Consider the following 17,264-nt stretch of genomic DNA (forward strand, 5'->3'; position numbering starts at 1 on the left):
TGTGTGTTGGTTTCTAAACCATCCATCTGCTCCTGGCATGGCCAGAACAGCCAGTATAGGGATAGGTCCTCTCCTAGGAGACCAGCACTTTAAAGCTGATGAGACCCCAGGGTTGTTTTATCTCCAGTCATGTTAGAAAGGAGGAATGAGAAGGTGAGGGAGCTCAAGAGACCAATTCAAGGCTGTCACTGGGGAAAGCAGCTCCGAGATGAGAATACCAGGCTTTCAGCCCCAGTCCCTGTGCTGTCCTGGGCTTTCCATGCAGCTGTTCATCATCACACACCCCAACACCAGGTTAAAATTCATACTGGAAGCCAGGTGTGCTGGTACATGTCTGAAATTCCAAGAGGATCACAAGTTCTAGCCCAGCCTGGGAAACTTGGCACTTTAGTCAGACCATCCAAAATAAACAATTTTCATAAAGGAGGCTGGGAATATAACTATAGTTCAGTGCAAACACCCTGGGTTCAATGACTGCCAAAAAAAAAAAAATGCTATTGAGCTGAATTAAATGCACAAATGCCACAGACACATTTTTTTAGTAGCTGGCTGAAAGAAATCCTTACTTCAATGTCTTTGGTGCATAACATATTCACCTAAAAGATCTCTTCCCTAAAAAACTGAGTCATGGCAAGCCCTATCCTTAAATTTTCTCAAATACTCTAGTTAATACAGATTTTAAAAAAACAAGCTTTCACTTTTATTCAGTTATTTAGAGAATTGTGCCTCCTTCCACTCATTGCTCCTTCTCCCCTCCCATCTCATCAATTTCTTGTCGTTGGTATTTTTGTTTTCTAATAAAAATTCCTTTAAGAATGAAAATATGTGAACTGTTTAACTAAATCTGGTGGACAGGAATCCTAAACACTGCTCCCTGTATCCTTGTTGCCCCGTGGTAACTTAATTTGTTGTAATGTTAAAAATATCAAAAGTGAATGGCTTCAGGAGCCAGGAGGAAGGAGAAATCACAACAGGCTGAGAACCTGAATTTCAGCCACTAGGTCATGATCTTCTGCTCACTGACAATTCCATCTCTCTCCGCTTCAAGTTAGATGACTATGTTTACTTCACAGAGCTGTCGGGAGAGTTACTTGGGATTTTGCATACTCAAAATGATAAAAAAAAAAATTAGAACCAATGTAAAATACCGTAATTCTAAAACCCTTTTGTGAATTAGAGTCTGAATCTGACTGCCTGTGAACACCAGCCAGGAAACAGTCCCCTAAAATACGGTCCATCCCTTGCAAAAACCTGTTTACTTCTAGGCACTTATTCTTAGGTGCTTTTACTATGTCCACAAATGGAAATTCAAATAAGAAACTCTGTCAATTAAAGACAAGATTCATAATAAAATCACTTTAGACTGCAAGAACCAAGTAATTAAAGCAGAGTGGAGAGAGTCATGAGTGACCTGGGTAGTGCTAAGAATTAAGATGGGCCTGGAAACAAGGGTTAGATGTGGTTTTAGCCCCTTCATGAGACCACACCCATTTGGCAGCTTGGTTAGCAGCCTCTATGAGAAATGTTAACAAATATTAAATGCCACATTGATAATAAAGCCTTGGTAATTTTTACATTACAGAGTTTAAACATTAAAGTGACAATGAAGGTTGAAAAATACTGCATTATGCTATTGATAACAGCAAATCCTATTAAAATTTTAAATCATCAATCTATTTCTCTGTCTTCTTTTTTTCTGAGAACACATGAAACATTAATATTATCAGTAAGAATAATAGCAAAGTTCAGTGAACACTTATTTTGTGCCAGGCACAACTTATCCATACAGCCTTGCTTTATTCTCACAAAAACCCTACGAGACAGGCACACTCCACTTTTTGGAAGATGTAATCCATGCCAAACTTTAATGAAAATCTAAAGTCTTTACTAAACACGTAATAGCTGAAGTTTTGAGAATAAACAACTCCCCAAATCACATAGCTGATAAATAGAAGAATTAAGAGCTATAAACACAGACTATCTGAACCCATAGGCTGGACTTTTCACAACTACATCTTAGTTTTTCTTTTAATAACTGTGCACAGGCTGATGCACTTATAATTTTTTTCTATATATTGTTTTGCTTTTGTGATCCTCAGGACATCTAGTGTCACTATTCAGCAAACTACTTCCTTCAGTTTCTTGCTGATGACTCATCAGGAGCTCTTCCAACTTCACATTTCTCAAATTCCTACCTTATATCTTACATCTTTTATCTGTTGGGATCCTTTTGTTGTCAGGAACAAAAGCATCTAACTCAATTGGTACTAAAGGCAAGTTCAGATTCTGCAGTCTAATAACTTCCTGGACCCATTTTCTTCCTCTCATTCCACTCTGCCCTGTGTAGATGTTTCTGCTAAAGGTGATTTCCCCTGGAATTGTCCATAACTCCAAGGGCAACAAAGTCCGTCTTAACACATACAGATGGAAAAAGGCTCTCTACTTTTGGAAGCTCTCTCCTAAGTATGCGAACTTTGCTTTCCAGAAGAGCTTAGCAATCTCTCCTTACATCTGCTTCTTGCAGTGTTGGTCATGAACCAGTAAGTGTGCTCCTGGGTGGGATGGGATTCCGCTGATTACTCCATGCCTGGTCCAAATGGCCCAAACTGCAGCAGTGAGACACTAGCAGGGAGACCGTGTGCAGGAAGTGTGACTAATTCAAGGAAAATAAAAATCACTGCCAAAGGTGCTCTGCTATATACCCCTTCAAGTTCTCATCAACATCACTAGAATCCTAGCCACATCCCTGATAAGTCCAAAAACTGCAATATACAAATTTGGTTACGTTTAAAGGTAAAAACCTGTGTCCCAAAAGTCGCTTTACTAGCAAGAAACTGCATGGACTACAATCCCAAATAGCATCATAATTATTCATTTCTACATATATATTATTTTTTAATTATTTAAAAGAAAATGGCCTCAGGAGCTGATTAAATGAGAAAGATTGTGTTTTTATTAAATAAAGAAATATGCATTTAGCTTGAGATAAACGTAAGTAAAGTCAGTGTCAAACTTGTGAGAAAACAAAAGAAGACAAAAAAGAAGAAAAGAAAGCAAAATTAAGAGAGGAATGAAGAGACAAAACTGTTTTTGGATTATTTATAAGTAAGCAAAATAATCAAAGTAGACCCACGGCCAGTAATTAACAAACTTTACCAAAGAATGGATCCTGCGATAGGTAAAACCACTATTGTGTTTCTTAATAGATAATACCAGAGAAAACTTCCTGCTGGTTGAGAAAACAGTTTGCTGTGGCTTGGTAAACTCTTGATAGAGTGTGTTGGTTGGGAAACATAAATATCAAATATCACTTTCTCTCTTGGCCTATCCTCCCATTGAATGATTCCATTCAAGCTAAAACTCACTTGTTTCAAGGATGGTGTGTTTTTATAAATTGAGATATCTGTATTTCATCTGGATTATCCCAGAGATGGAACCTATGTGCAAAGACACAGTGCTTGTCCCCAAGTATTATTCTGTCCTTACCATGGAAGGCCTAGACTTTCAGTGCAGTGACCCCAGGCTGGCCCCTAGCCCCTAGCCTCTGGCCTCTCTCTGCTCCAGTTAGCCCTCCATATCATCTGATGAATCCTTCTTAACTTCCCTCTGATCTTCTTTCTCAAATTAATAAACTATAAAGTGATCAGAGCCATCTACCTACTCATATTACCTCCCATTTTTCACTCAAGTCAACCTTGCACAGTCACTAACCAGTCTGCCAACTGGCCTTTGCCTGAACAGGAGGGTATTTTCTTACTCCTAAGCCTGTGACTGTGCCATTCCATTCTCCTGAAATTACTTTCTCCTTACCCCTCCCCTGCCCATCTTCCCATACATAATTCCTTTACATGTATGGAAAGCCAGCTCAAATCTCTAATACCTTCTCTTCTCATTTACCTCAAAGAGATCCCTTCCTGCTGTAGCTCACAAGTGCAATGGATCCATGCTCAACTCAGACATTTAGTGGCCTAAATGTTAGGTACTGGGACTCAAGATATAAATTTCCCCACAATATTGTAAGGATGACCCACCATGCTATCCACAGTGCCTTGCACATAATAGATCCCAGTGTTTCAGAAGTTTGTACATTATGCTTTATATATTATGGATATGTGATGTTTTTAAAGCAAGTGTTTTATGTTGGACATAGTGGGAAACACCTGGAATCCCAGCTGAGGCTGAAGCAGGAGTATTGCAAGTTCAAGGCCATCTGGGCTATTAGTGAGAACTTGTCTCAAAATAAAAAATAAAATAAAATAAAAGGGGTTCAGAATGTAACTCAGTGCTAAAGCACTTGCCTATCATGTGCAAGGCCCTAAATTCAATTCCCAGTTCAACAAAAATATGAAAACAAAGAAACTACTCAAAACCAAACTCTTCTTGTCTTCGTTATCCTTAAATTTCTCTTTCCACAGTCCTTCCCACTTTAATAATAGAAAACCCATCAGCTGTGCTCAGGCCCTACCTCACCCTTGAGTCATTTCTTACTCTTGTTCTTCATACACAGAAAACTCTATGAAACATAAATATCAAAATAAACCCAGTATGTCCCTACTTCTCATGTCAAATGTTAACATTCTGAGCCAAGCCTCTGTCTGTCATCTCTCACTTCCACAGCCTCTACATACACGATCTCCCTGCATCCTGCCTTTCTTGCTGTAATCTATTCTTCACACAGCCTTTCATTTCTTTGCATAGACCCTTCCAAATGCTTCCCAGGTTGCTCAGGACTGAAACCAAAGCCCTTAGAATGATCTCAAAGGTCTTGTGTAGCTATCCTACACAACGACCTACCTTTCTTTCTTGTTAGTATACTGTCTGTGACATATAGTGAATATACTGAGCTCAAGTGTTGATAAACACGCATACTGCATCTTAATCATTTTTACTCCCAGTGGCTTGCCCCATCTCCCCCTCTTCCTCCTTCCCCAGATCCCTTTTCCATCTCCACCATGTCTACCTCCCTGTTCTTAACATGACTCTTTTATTTTGCTCAAGTTATTTATACTTTGAGTCTTTCATATTAGAGAAACTATACAATATTTAACTTTTTATGGCTGACTTATTTTACTTAGTATCATGGTCTCAATATCCATTCATTTTCCTATAGATGACTCAGATTTATCCTTCTTTATGGCTGAGCGGTATTCTGATGTATATATATAACAGTTTTTTTTTATTCATTCATCCCCTGATAGGCATATAGGTCACTTCTATGATTTAGCACTTGAGATTTGTGCTGCTATAAACATGGGTATGCATGTATCACTATAATATGATGACTTTAGCTCTGTTAGCAAGATAACCATAAGAGTTAACCTGGGTCAAATAGAATTTCTATTTTTAGTTTTTTTCAGAAATCTTCAATACTGATTTCCAAAGTGGTTGTACTAATTTACATTTCTACTAAAAATATAGAAGGGTTCTTTTTTTTCCCCACAAACTTGACAGCATTTGCTGTTTATTGACTCCTTGATAATGGCCACTCTTACTGGCATAAGATGGAATCTCAGTGTTGTTCTGATTTGCATTTCTCTAATGGCCAAAGATGCCGGACAGTTTTTAAGTTATTTATTGGCAATTTGTATTTCTTCTTCTGAGAAGAGTCCATTCATTTCAATTGCCCATTTTTTTAATTAGGTCTTTTATTTTTGGTAGTCTTTTTTTTTTTTAAGGAAGTCTTCTATTTTTTAGTTCTTTATATATTCTAGATATTAGTACTCTGTCAGGAATAGCTGGTAAAATTTTTTCTATTCTGCTTTCAGTTTTTCCCCATTTACTATGATGTTGGCTATAGGTTTGTCATAAATAGCTTTTTATCATTTTAAGGCGAAGTCCTACACCAATTTTCATCAAGTTTTTTTTTTTATCATGAAAGGATGTTGGATTTCATCTTTTCTGCATCTATTGAAATGATTGTGTGATTTTTGTCCTTCCTTCTGTTTATGTGATGTGTTACATTTACTGATTTATGGATGTTGTACTACCCTTGCATCCCTGGGATGAAACCAACTTGATTATAATCTATGATCTTTTAAATGTTTATTTTTTTCTGTTTGCAAGTTGTTGAGGATTTTTGCATCTCTGTTCACCAAGAAAATTAGTCTCTGGTTTTATTTTTTGTTGTCTGTATGTGGTTTGGTATCAGAGTAAACTACCTTCAAGAAATTAATTTGGCAGTGTTCCTTGTTTTAAATTTCATGGAAGAGCTTGAGAATTATTGGCATTAATTCTTCCATGATGTTCTTGTAAAACTCAGTGGTGAATCCACCAGTTCCTGGGCTCTTCTTATCTGTTAGGGTTTTTATCACTGCCTCTATTTCATTGCCTGTCATTGGATGGTTTATATTTTCTTGTTTTGGTTTTGTTAATTCATGTGTGTCTAGGAATCTATCGATTTCTTCTAGATTCTCTAATTCATTAGAATACAGGTTTTTGAAGTCTTTGCTTATAACCCTCTGGATTTCATGATGTTTATTGTGACTTTGTCTTTTTGTTTCTACCTGCATTGATAGAGGTCTTTTCTTTCCTTCTTTTGGTAAGTTGGCTAAGAATTTATTTTGTTTATCCTCTCAGAGAACCAACTCTTTGATTCATTGAATCTTTTAGTCTCAATTCCATTAATTTCTGCTTTGATCTTTGTATTTTTTTCCTTGTGCCAGTTTTGGACTTGGATTTCTCTTCTTTTTCCAGGACCTTGAGGTGTATCATTAGATTATTTATTTGGAATAGGTCTGTGTCTTAGTTACCTTTCTCTCTGCTGAGACAAAATACCCAACATCCAAAGTTAAAGGGGAAAGGGTTTATTTGCTCATAGTTCGTAGAGGTTTCAGTCCATAATCAGCTGCCTCCAAGGCAGAGATGGCAAACACGAATCACAGAGGAGAAACAATAGGGTGTGCACAAGGTAGCAAAAGTAACAAGGAAACCTTATCAGTATCTTCCTGCCCCTTTTTATCTTATTCAGACTACTTAGGGTGGATAGCACTCATGCCCTTAATCCCAGTGCCTTCCAGCCTAGCCCCACCATGAATCAATCACACACTCTAGATTCAACCACCTTTAGAAAAGCAGGAGGCTTTGGGGAGACATCTAAATACAAGCCATAACAGTCTGTTTTTCCAGTGTGTGCATACAAAGCTATAAACTTCCCCCTTAGGATTGTTTTAATTGTATTTCATATGTGCTGGTATGTTACATTGTCCTTATCATTTGATTCTATGATGTTTTAAAATTCTTCCTTGATTTCTTCTGTGACATATTGATTACTCATGAATGTATCATTTAATCTCCATATGTTGGCATAATTTCTGTGATTTCTTTTGCCATTAATTTCTAGTTTCATAGTACATGCATGAGGTTATTTTAATTCTTTGTATTTATTTCAGGATTTTTTATGGCCTAGGGTGTGGTCTATTTTGGAGAAAGTATCATGTGGTGCTGAGAAGAATGTGTATTCTGTTGTTGCTTGGTGGTACACTGTAGGTATCTATTACAACCACTTGTTTGAAAGTGTGGTTGAACTCTGATATTTCTTTGTTGACTTTTTTTTTGTCTAGGTGACCTATTTGTGATATAGCAGGGTATTGCTGTCCCTCACTATGATTGTGCTGATGGTTATATGATTATTTATGTTCGGTAGTATGTATTTTAAGTAGTTCAGTGTGCAGGCATTCAGTGTATATACATTTACAATTGTATTCTCCTCTTCTTGAATTGTTCCCTTTATGAGAATGTAGTGACCTTCTTTGCCTCTTTTGATGATTTATAGCTTGAAGTCCACTTTGTCTGAAAATTGGATAGCTGCTTCTGCTTGCTTTCAGGTTTCTGTTACATAGTATATCATTTTCCATCTTTTAATTTTCAGTTTACTTGTTTCTTTATGAATTAAATGTGTCTCTTGTATGTAACACAGAATTGAATTTTGTTTCTGGATCTAATTTGCCAATCGGTATTTTTTGATTGGCTAGTTAAAACCATTTAATTGAAAATTATTACTGAAAGGTATTGACTGATTCTTGTTATTGCATTATTCTTCTGTTGTTGATTCCTTTATTTTTATTTGTTTTATTTTTCCCTTTTGCTTAGCACAGCCTGCTTGATGTGTTCATTCCTTTAGGCATACAGTCCCTTACATTTCTGACCTGATTTCCTCCTCTTTTTTCCATCATTTCATTCTTCCTTTTATGGGAATGTAATGATGTTCTTTGCCTCCTCCCTCAAAGGCAAGCAACCTCTTCCTTTCCATTGTCTAACTTATTCTTTCCTTCTAATCAGCTCTTTCACACTGATATCTGCCTGGCTTGCCCCTTACCATCTTGCCACCTCTGCCCAAATCTTATCAATAAGGCCTCTCAGACAGCCCAGTTTCAAAAAGCTTCATCCTACCTTCCTAAGCTTGCATGCTTTATCCCTTTATCCTGCTTTATTCTTCTCCAAAGTATCTACCACTTGACAGCCTACATATTTCTCGAATATAATTGTTTATTCTCTATTGCTCTCTGCCCTTGCTTCAGTTATAGTATAAATTCCTCAAAGGCAGGAAGTTTTATCTGATTTCTTATTTGCTGTATAGTCTAGAAAAATACAGCATGCAAAGCAGACATTTAAAAAGTATTTGTTGGGTGGATAGATGGTGAATAATCAATCTTATTTAGAGTATTAATCAGGAATAAAAGAAAGGGGTTGCGCAAATAATGGCTTGAAAGCCTTTCTTTTGAATACTTGAATCCGTACTTTTGGCCTTTTTTTTTTTTTTTTTTTTTTAACTTTTGGCCATTTAGAAAAAGACCACTTTATCACTTATAGGAATAATAACAACTGTACTTTGATTCCAAACTGAAGCACTGTGAAAATTTGAGACATTATTATAATTATGCCCGCCCTACTTCTGAAATTTTTCTCTAAAATCAGTGATTCTTTTTAAAGTAAGCATGTCTGACATGCATTTCTAGAGCATAAATCAAGGGGTGTGGAACTGAGTTAGGAAACCTTTTAGTTGAGTGTCACAGGCTGGTCTCTGCAGCTGTTCACACAACAAAGAGTAGAACAGACTTTAGCCCTCCTTCCTTCACGTACACCCACAGTGACAGCAATCTTTCTCTTAATGGACAGTCTCTTTGTGATACTGGGAGTGAGATGGGTTGGATACACAAAAAGCCAGTTTATCCAGCCTCCTCTTTGGAATGTTGCCAAATTCCTCTTAATTATATCATTTCATTATCAAGTCCCAGGAGCTTCTATTTTATATTGATTTCATTGGTGAGCTAATTGATGTTGACAACTGCTATTCTCTATTGAACACATTACCAGAAACATCAATCCTTCCCCTTCAGCACTGACGGAGTAATTATCCTCCTAGACTGGAAGGGACGGCCACAGCAGAGACAGGCCAATCATCCTTGGCAGACTCACTGTCTTCTGTCCAATTCGTCCATGAGATTGAACCACTTGCATCAGGAGGTCCTCACTGCTGCTATTTTGGAATGCTCTCTGAGCCCCTGTGCAGAAGGCAGTCCCTGCCCTCAGGGCTTATGGTGTGAGAAGAAAAGCTTCTCCAGCCTCCTAACTGTTCTATCAACTTGCCCTCCAGCGGAAGTCCTACCCTTACCAGAGGATCCTCCCCAATTTAAACTTGAAAATGGCTATTCACAGTAACACTGGAGTTATGGTGACATGGAGAAAGACTTTAAAATAGCATTACAAGTTGACTTTTTTTTGTAAAAGAATAAGTGGAATATACATACATTGATAAAATTGACATACATAAACTATATATGTAAAATATACAATTGAGTATATGAAATATAAAAATAGGTGAACTACATTAATACAGATGCATCAAAAGTCTGGAGATTATTTTCACTGGAGCATTTTCAGTATTTTAAATTATTGCCCCAAAATGGTGTGACTCCTGGTGACTGTTATTTCTTCCTTCTTGATATTTGCACTTTCCAAATTTTAGTATAAGTATTTTATCTGATATATTTAAAATTTTTTAAATGGAAATATGACCATGTCATTTCTTGGCTTAAATATTTTCATTTATAAAAGTGACAACAATTTTATGATGAGTTCAAAGAAGCAAATATCAGCTATCTCCCACCACGAGCACTTTGATATTTAAGTGGCATAAAAACAGGTGTCCCTTTTTCTACTAACAACCTTCTCCTTGCAGACTGAGATTCTCTCTTACGAAGGACTCCAGTGGAGGTTCCATTCATATGAGGCAAAGTGACAGCAGGAGAACCAGGAGATGGATAAGCACTTTTCAGGCTATGCCTTCTCTCATTAATTTTCTCAGGATTTTGTCTGTGCATAAATACAGCTCCCTTCAGTGTTCACTTTGGCACCTGGAAGATCTTCTGTGGCCTATGGGGCCTCCACTGGAGAGCAGGATGAGAGGCCGGAAAGGGGTGGAAAGTGCTTTCTTCTCACTCAACCTTTGTGTGCCTAAAGGCAGGGGCTGCACCCTGAGAGCAGGGAGCGAAGAGAGAGAGCGGCGAAAATCACGTGACTTCCTCACCCCTGCCTCTCTCCCTCTGCATATGCCCTTCTCTGCTCCCGCAGCACTGCCCTTCCCCTGCCCCAGCAGAACCTTCCAGAACCTTCCCTGACTTCCCCCAGCTGCGTCTGTATAAAAGCTTGTTCTGTTAATGTTATTAGCAGCCTGTCTGAATTTCCCTTCTGAATTCTTGTTCATCACGTAACATTCCTTACAGGGAATATGCATGTCTGTCCCATCCAAATCTTAACATCTTGGCAGTTAGGATCATGTTTTCACCATTTGATCCTCAGCCATCTAAATTTGGTATTTAGAAGAATTTGAAAACTTCTGATTAAATAAATTAATAAGTGGATGGATGGTAAAGAATGCAAGTAACATATATTCAAAGCCAAATGAGGCTATGATATTAAAAAAAAAAAAATCACATCTGAACAAAACCTGAACAAACGAATGGGAGGAAGAACATTTAAAGGGCCTCACCGTCTCCTAGTGCTCCTGCTCCTCCTTATATGGTGTGAGGTTCCCCTGCAGTTGTTCATGAAAGAGAATCTCAGGCTTAGCAGAGAAGAGCTTTAGTAGAAATACAGCACCTTACACTTTCCATTCCCACCACAGGATTATCAGTTAGCTACCGCACAATAGGGGACAAGTCAGCTCATACTTGCCTCCCTAACCGAAGCCATCATGAAATATTGTCACTAGTACACAGTTCCCACAACAATCCTCTGTCTCATTTTGTGAGGATTAGCACCTACACATCCAAAATAGCATCTGACATGACTTTCTATTTACAGCAGGGCACATGGGATGTGTTAACAACACCTTCCCCAGCTCCTTGGACACCAGGACAGGTCCAACAGCCAAGGGCCTCAGGGATAGACAGCCCTGATGCTTATCTGCTGAAAACTGCACTGGGGAACTCACAAGGGATTTTCAGAACTTTTCTTTTGATAAAGCCTCCAAACCACCAGATCTGCTGCTGTCAGAACTAAAAATAGCTTGATCTAATTGGGAAAGTGGTTGGGCAGGAAGTTGGAAGGTGTCAGGCACTCTGTTTGCACACACTGGTTTGGTACCCGTGGACAGGGCATTTATCCTCTTAGCTGCTCTGAGTGTCTGTGTTTTCTCCTGATCCTTGGGGATAATGGCACAGCCCTCCTTCTATCACAGGGAAGGTAGGAGTCCCAGAGGAGATAATGGCCATGAAGGCATATGTTGAACACTCATTCCTTTCCCAGGAAAAGGAGAGAAGGGAGGGTCATGATGAGGAAGTAGCCACACTGGAAATCTCCCCAGATATACTCTCAGCAGGAGTAGTCCTCCTACGCTCAGGACTTTGGTGGTCAGGGAGTGGCCTTTGGTGAGGAACGGAATCCCTTTGTTCTAGTGCCTTCCAACTGTTGTAAAATTCTCATCCATGCTCCCTCCCTGCCTGCCAGCTCTGTTACACTATGATCCATGCAGCCTCATTCAAAGATTAATACAGCCAATAATGGAAATGACTGTTCTCAGCACATGGGACATTACTTATGCTACAGGGTAAATAAACATGATTGTTTTCCTTCTTTAGAAATAGTCATTCTGTTCTTCAAGACTTGAAAATATTGCATAATTAAATAGCATTTATTGCATACTGGCTATATGAAAATCTGTGTTAATGCTTTATTTACATGATTTCATTTTGTATTTATAATAACACAGTGGAAAAGGCACTATTGTTCCCATTTTACAGATGAGGAAAGTGACATTCAGAGAGACTTGTGGGTCAAGCTCTTAGAAATGCTGTAATCAAGCCTAGGATTGCCATGTTTGCTTGTTTGTTTGTTTGTTTTCGGAGGGGGACATCACTGCGGACAGACCCCAGGGCCCTTATAGTGAGCTCTATGCCCAGCCTTTTGCCACAACCTCCTTTTTGTTTGTTTGTTTGTTATTTTGAGTCAGGGTCTCACTATTAGTTTCAGCTGGCCTTGAACTCAGTACGTAGCCCAGGCTGGCCTTAAACTTGCGGCAATCTTCCTACCTCAGCCTCCTCCGGAGTGCTGGGACTACAGGCATGCGCCACCACATCCAACCATTTGATCCATGTTTTATTTCATATCAAAACCCATGCACTTATATCATGTGTCTTTGTTTCAAAAATAATAATAGTGCCTGCAAAAAGATAAGGGAAAAATCTTTGGAAATATATATTTGATCAAAAATAAGAAGTCTATAGGTCCTACACAAATACACTCCTCTTCCCACTGCTCAGGCATTTTTATAGAACCTGCACACTGCCTGCAGGGCAGGGAAAAGTTCCAGGTTAAACACAGTGCGAAAGATGATTTGACAGCTAATGGAAAACACACACACGTATTTGCATGAAGGGAGGCTGGGTAGGACATTATCATTCTACCTTAGTGTTTGACCACCTTGTTTCCCAACAGAAATCTCTCAAAAGAACCAACCAGACCAGGCAGATATTTTTAATCTCTTTCATTATGTAAGGAGGTTAGTCAGTTTGTGTGAAAGAAGATTACCACAGTTTAGCTTAACAGTCCTTACAGTATTACTTTTTTCTTCAAGTGAAAACATTATAAAAACTTCAGAATCCATGAGAATTCTTTCTGCTTCTTGAGGTTTTGGCTCCTTTGTATCATATCATTTTATTATCTAAAATCAAGAATCTTCTTGTTACAGAGCAGGGGTTCATGGTTTGCTGTGCACAGAACCCAATAACATGGCATTGATTTTTTTGCAGAAAGAGATTTACTGAAGGTCCCCTGACAAGGAAACAGGAGGGACACTCAAGTCTGTCCTCCTGTTGGCCAGCAACGAAGGAATTTAAGTGGCCAGAGGTAAGGGGATACAGAGAGAGGATCAGCTGTAACCCCAGATTTGGTGGGATAGTTTATGCCCCATAGGCAGGGCCCAAGGCATTTTGTGACTAATTCTGGTTGACTACCTTTCCTACTTCTCATCTTGGTCCAAGGGTCCTTTTCCTTCCCTCAGGTTCTGTTCCTCAGAGACTTTGTTTCTGCCGGGCTCTCGGGATCATTTAAATCAGGTCCAGAGTTCTGCACAGGCATCCGGAAAAACAGTCTGAACAATTTTTCGAGCAGGGAAGTTGACTATGCTGTTTAATTACCATTAGATGGTAGTTTAAATTTACTGAGGCAGCAGCTACCGCACTGCTTCTCCACTGCCAGGGTGCATAACAACGACCATCTCTTGGAATTGTCTTCAAGACCATATTAAATGAAATAACTGATGCTAAATTCTGGTACACTGAAGGACTTAACAATATGGGAGAGTCCCCTGGCCCCTCTCTGAACCTGTAGACTTTGTGGTTTCAGTGTGATGTAGGGGAGCTGGGGTACAGCAAGCCCCAACTCAGCTTCTCCCAGTTGTGACTTTGGGCAAAGGTCCTGGTCTTTCTGCACCTACATTTTTTCTCCCACAAAAAGGAAATAATAGCTCTACTTTGCAGGAATACCGTGAAGTTTAGAAATGACATATGTTCAGTATCCAGTATCCGCTAGGCGCAGAATAAATAGTTGTTTTGTTCGTTCCTGGATAAAACAACTTGTGTGAATTGGACCTAATGATTAGGACTTCATGATGATGCTTTATCGCAGGATTGTCTCTCATTTTAAACACTTAGAAACGTACCTTGGTGTCATTTTATGCTTGCCTTACCTGGTCCTTTAAGGGAAAGCTCTGTATAGAATCAATGTAAACACAAGTACCCATCCACAGCTTGGGGGGGGGGGGGGGGCTTACTGCGGCTTGACTTCTCCCCAACTCTCACAAAGGTTCCTGGACTCAGACAGATGTGGTGGGCCTGAGATTGCAGCAAGAGGTGGAAGGGTCCGGGCTGTGAGCAGTGTATTCCACAGGCTCACACACTGCAAGCCTTGTTCTGGGCCCTTACAAAGCACCTCTTTAGGATGAAAACAACATGTTCTTTGTAAATAAAAGTTCATGCATTTGAGTAATGAAGTCATTTTCTAACGCTACAGTGAAAGATGCTCTTCTCGCAAAGCCTCTGACTGAAAGCTGCTGGAAGGAAGACGGGGAGCCACGGAAACAGGGGAAGAGGGCAGAGTGTGGCATCCATCCATCCAGAGGGCAAGAAGGCGCCAAAAGTGGGCGCCCTTCCTTCCCCACCCTGCGCTCCCGAAATCCTCTGCCTCAGATATTTCCTAGTCCTGGAATCCCTTTCCACCCACTTCCCTGCAACATGAAAGGTCTGTGTACATAAGATAAGACCTCGGCACCTTGACTCAGTGAGGAGGTGTAAGAACGCGATCCATGCTGCACGTTCCTCCGGGGCCCTGGAAGGCTCGGACAGAGGGGCGGGGAGGCGCAGGGAGGGCGGAGCGGGTGGGAGGGCTGGAGTGAAGGTGGACTGGCGTGGTGAAGCAGGACGGTCGGGTGCACGAGTCCCAGCGGCCTCGCGGAGCAGAGTGGCTCGCGGGCTGGTCCTGCCCTGCCCTGCCCTGCCCTGCCCTGCCCAGCCCAGCTCTTCGAGGCTCTCGGTTCCAGGTCCCGCCTGGGGAGGGAGGGACGCGCGCAGGGAGGGGCCGGGCTCGCCACCGTCTTCAGCCCTACCCGCGAAGCCCCGCTCCAGCCGCTCGCGCCCACAGGCTGCCCCGCCACGCGGAGGAGGCGAGCGGACCGCACCCGCCGGCCGCACCGCGTCTGCGCCATGGCCCCGCGCGCAGCCCGGCGCGCGCTGCTGGCCCTGTGGCTGCTTGGCGGCGCGGCCTGCGCCAGCGCTGCGTCCGGAGACGGCGGCTCCCTCCCCTTCGACGCCGATGACAGCGAGCCCCGCGCGGCCGCGCCCCAGGTACCGAGCCAGCGTCGGCCGCACTTGCTCCTCCGCCTCGCTCCCTCGCGCTGCTTGGCTTTCGCCTGGACCGGGTCGGTTGTGAAACTCGGGTGGGTTCTACCTGTAGGCTGGGTTTGCGTGTTGCGGTGCTTCGGGACACGGTTGCTCGGAGCGGCCATCGTGCGTGTGCCCGTGACCGGGTGGGTCTGTCTCTGTCCCGGGAGAGAGCCCCGTGTGTCCCAGCACCCGCGAAGGCTTCTCCACGTGGGGGGTGAGGGTAGGCGAGGGTGAAGCCCGAAAGGAAGAAGCGGTCAGGAAATTGCAGAGCGGGCACCTGTGGAAGCAGCCCTTCGCGCTGCAGGAGCGCGGGTGCACCCGGCCGCTCGCACTGCAGTGCCCGAGACGGGCCCTGGTCACAGTCTGTTCACAGAGCGGGCGTGGGAACACCTTGCCAGAACGTTTAAGTTGGAAACAACACCGAAGTGTGGAACTTTGGTGAAAGAGGACCGATCTGGAGTAAGTGATTTAAGAGCCCCCTGAGCCCCGACCAACAGCAGCGTGTCCAGTGCGTGGGAGATGTTAATTAGGAGGGAAATGAAGTCACCCAAGTTCGTGGGCAAGGAAAGAACAGTCGGACTAACAGCACACACACATCCACACCCCATAGCCAGTCACCACAGCCATGCCATTAAACAGGTATGTGGACTGGCTCCATCTCCAATACTAACCCGAATTTTTTCGATTTGTTCCTCTAATCGCTAGTGTAACTGTAGTCATTCATTACTGACTACAAACAAGGGGCATGAAGGTGGTCCTTCTCCAGAGTGAGCCCTACCCACTTCCAGAAGAAGGTGGAGGTGAGCAGAAACTGAGTGCTCCAAGCTCCGCTCTGGTGGAAACGTAGCTCTGTGCGGCAGGGGACAGGGCTTATTGTCCGCAGCACTGGCAGACAGTGGGGAGAGGCCAGGCCGGGAAGGCTCCCCTCAGTCCTGGGTTGCTGCTTCTCCGCCCTCCTGCAACCGGACCCAGGGAAGCAAGGTCTCCACCTACTGCTTTGCGCTTGGAAAGCCCCTGGAAAGCCCCTGGATGAAAAGCGTTGAGTGTGAGGGCAGATAGGATAAGGGACACCCTTTACATTTGAATTCTAGGTAAACAATGGGTACACTGGAACCGGATCCCAAATATTGCATAGGATATATACATATATGCTAAAAATGTTTTGCTGTTCATCTGAAATTCAAATGTGTCTAGGAATCCTTATTTTTATCTGTTAAATCTAAAGAAACAAATACACACAACTGTTTTTTTAATTCTCATCCCATAAAAAATTAAGGAAATAACAACTGTGTTATGGAGCCTTAAAGTTTATGTTGACAGCCCGAGTACCTTCTTATATGATCATCTCTTCAGTGCAGTAATAAGTAAGAAAATAGCCCGGTGAAGGGTTTTACATTGTAGGCTTTCAGATTGATGCTCCCAAGTTTAAACCTCGACTTCCTTGACCACAGCAAAATTTCAGTTGTAAAAATTGCAGACAAAGAACTGAGGCTTAGAGATATTATTGATGGCTACTTTATACCTCATATAGTTCTTGTAATGAAGTTAGGTAAAATACGGTGCTTAGCACAGGGGCTGACATACTGTAACTGCTGTATACATGCTAAGAGTTGTTATAAAGAAACCCTAACTTGGGGGTACTTCTCACAACTTTATTTCTACAGTGCTATTTTACTTAATATTATGAGTATTATGTTTCTCTGGGTATCCTTCCAATCAGAGAAAATGTCCCATAGTGTCAGTGTCAAATAGGTTCAAAATGCCAATCGAGGGGTTTAGCTTAAGGAAACAGAAAGAAGATATTAGTCATTCTGGGAAGGTCAAAGTATAGGGTGGGATAGAAATAATTATGTACTCGGTGCATAGTTTCACATAATGCCTGTAGTC

At 41.6% G+C, this 17,264-nt stretch overlaps 1 protein-coding gene and 1 long non-coding RNA gene across 3 annotated transcripts in view; one reads left to right on the top strand and one right to left on the bottom strand.

Annotated features, from left to right (window-relative positions):
• The window catches only part of LOC110346556 (uncharacterized), an 88,389-nt gene extending 75,883 nt beyond the window's left edge, over positions 1-12,506 (bottom strand). The window contains exon 1 of the long non-coding RNA XR_002390664.2: positions 10,988-12,506. This is a non-coding gene — a long non-coding RNA (uncharacterized LOC110346556). The remainder of the gene's footprint in view (positions 1-10,987) is intronic.
• A 2,391-nt stretch (positions 12,507-14,897) lies between these two features.
• Positions 14,898-17,264, top strand: part of Lama4 (laminin subunit alpha 4) — a 149,643-nt gene continuing 147,276 nt past the window's right edge. Inside the window, exon 1 of one of the 2 annotated variants that reach the window (XM_087207925.1) lies at positions 14,898-15,338. In XM_087207925.1, the coding sequence (XP_087064051.1) occupies positions 15,198-15,338 (141 nt within the window). In that variant the 5' untranslated portion in view covers positions 14,898-15,197. The remainder of the gene's footprint in view (positions 15,339-17,264) is intronic. The other variant, XM_087207926.1, reaches the window with a different exon arrangement.

This window comes from Heterocephalus glaber, unplaced genomic scaffold (genome assembly GCF_053883595.1).
Source record: "Heterocephalus glaber isolate CG9 unplaced genomic scaffold, H.glaber_assembly_v1.0 deba00000896, whole genome shotgun sequence".
In the NCBI taxonomy this organism is placed as follows: domain Eukaryota; kingdom Metazoa; phylum Chordata; class Mammalia; order Rodentia; family Bathyergidae; genus Heterocephalus; species Heterocephalus glaber.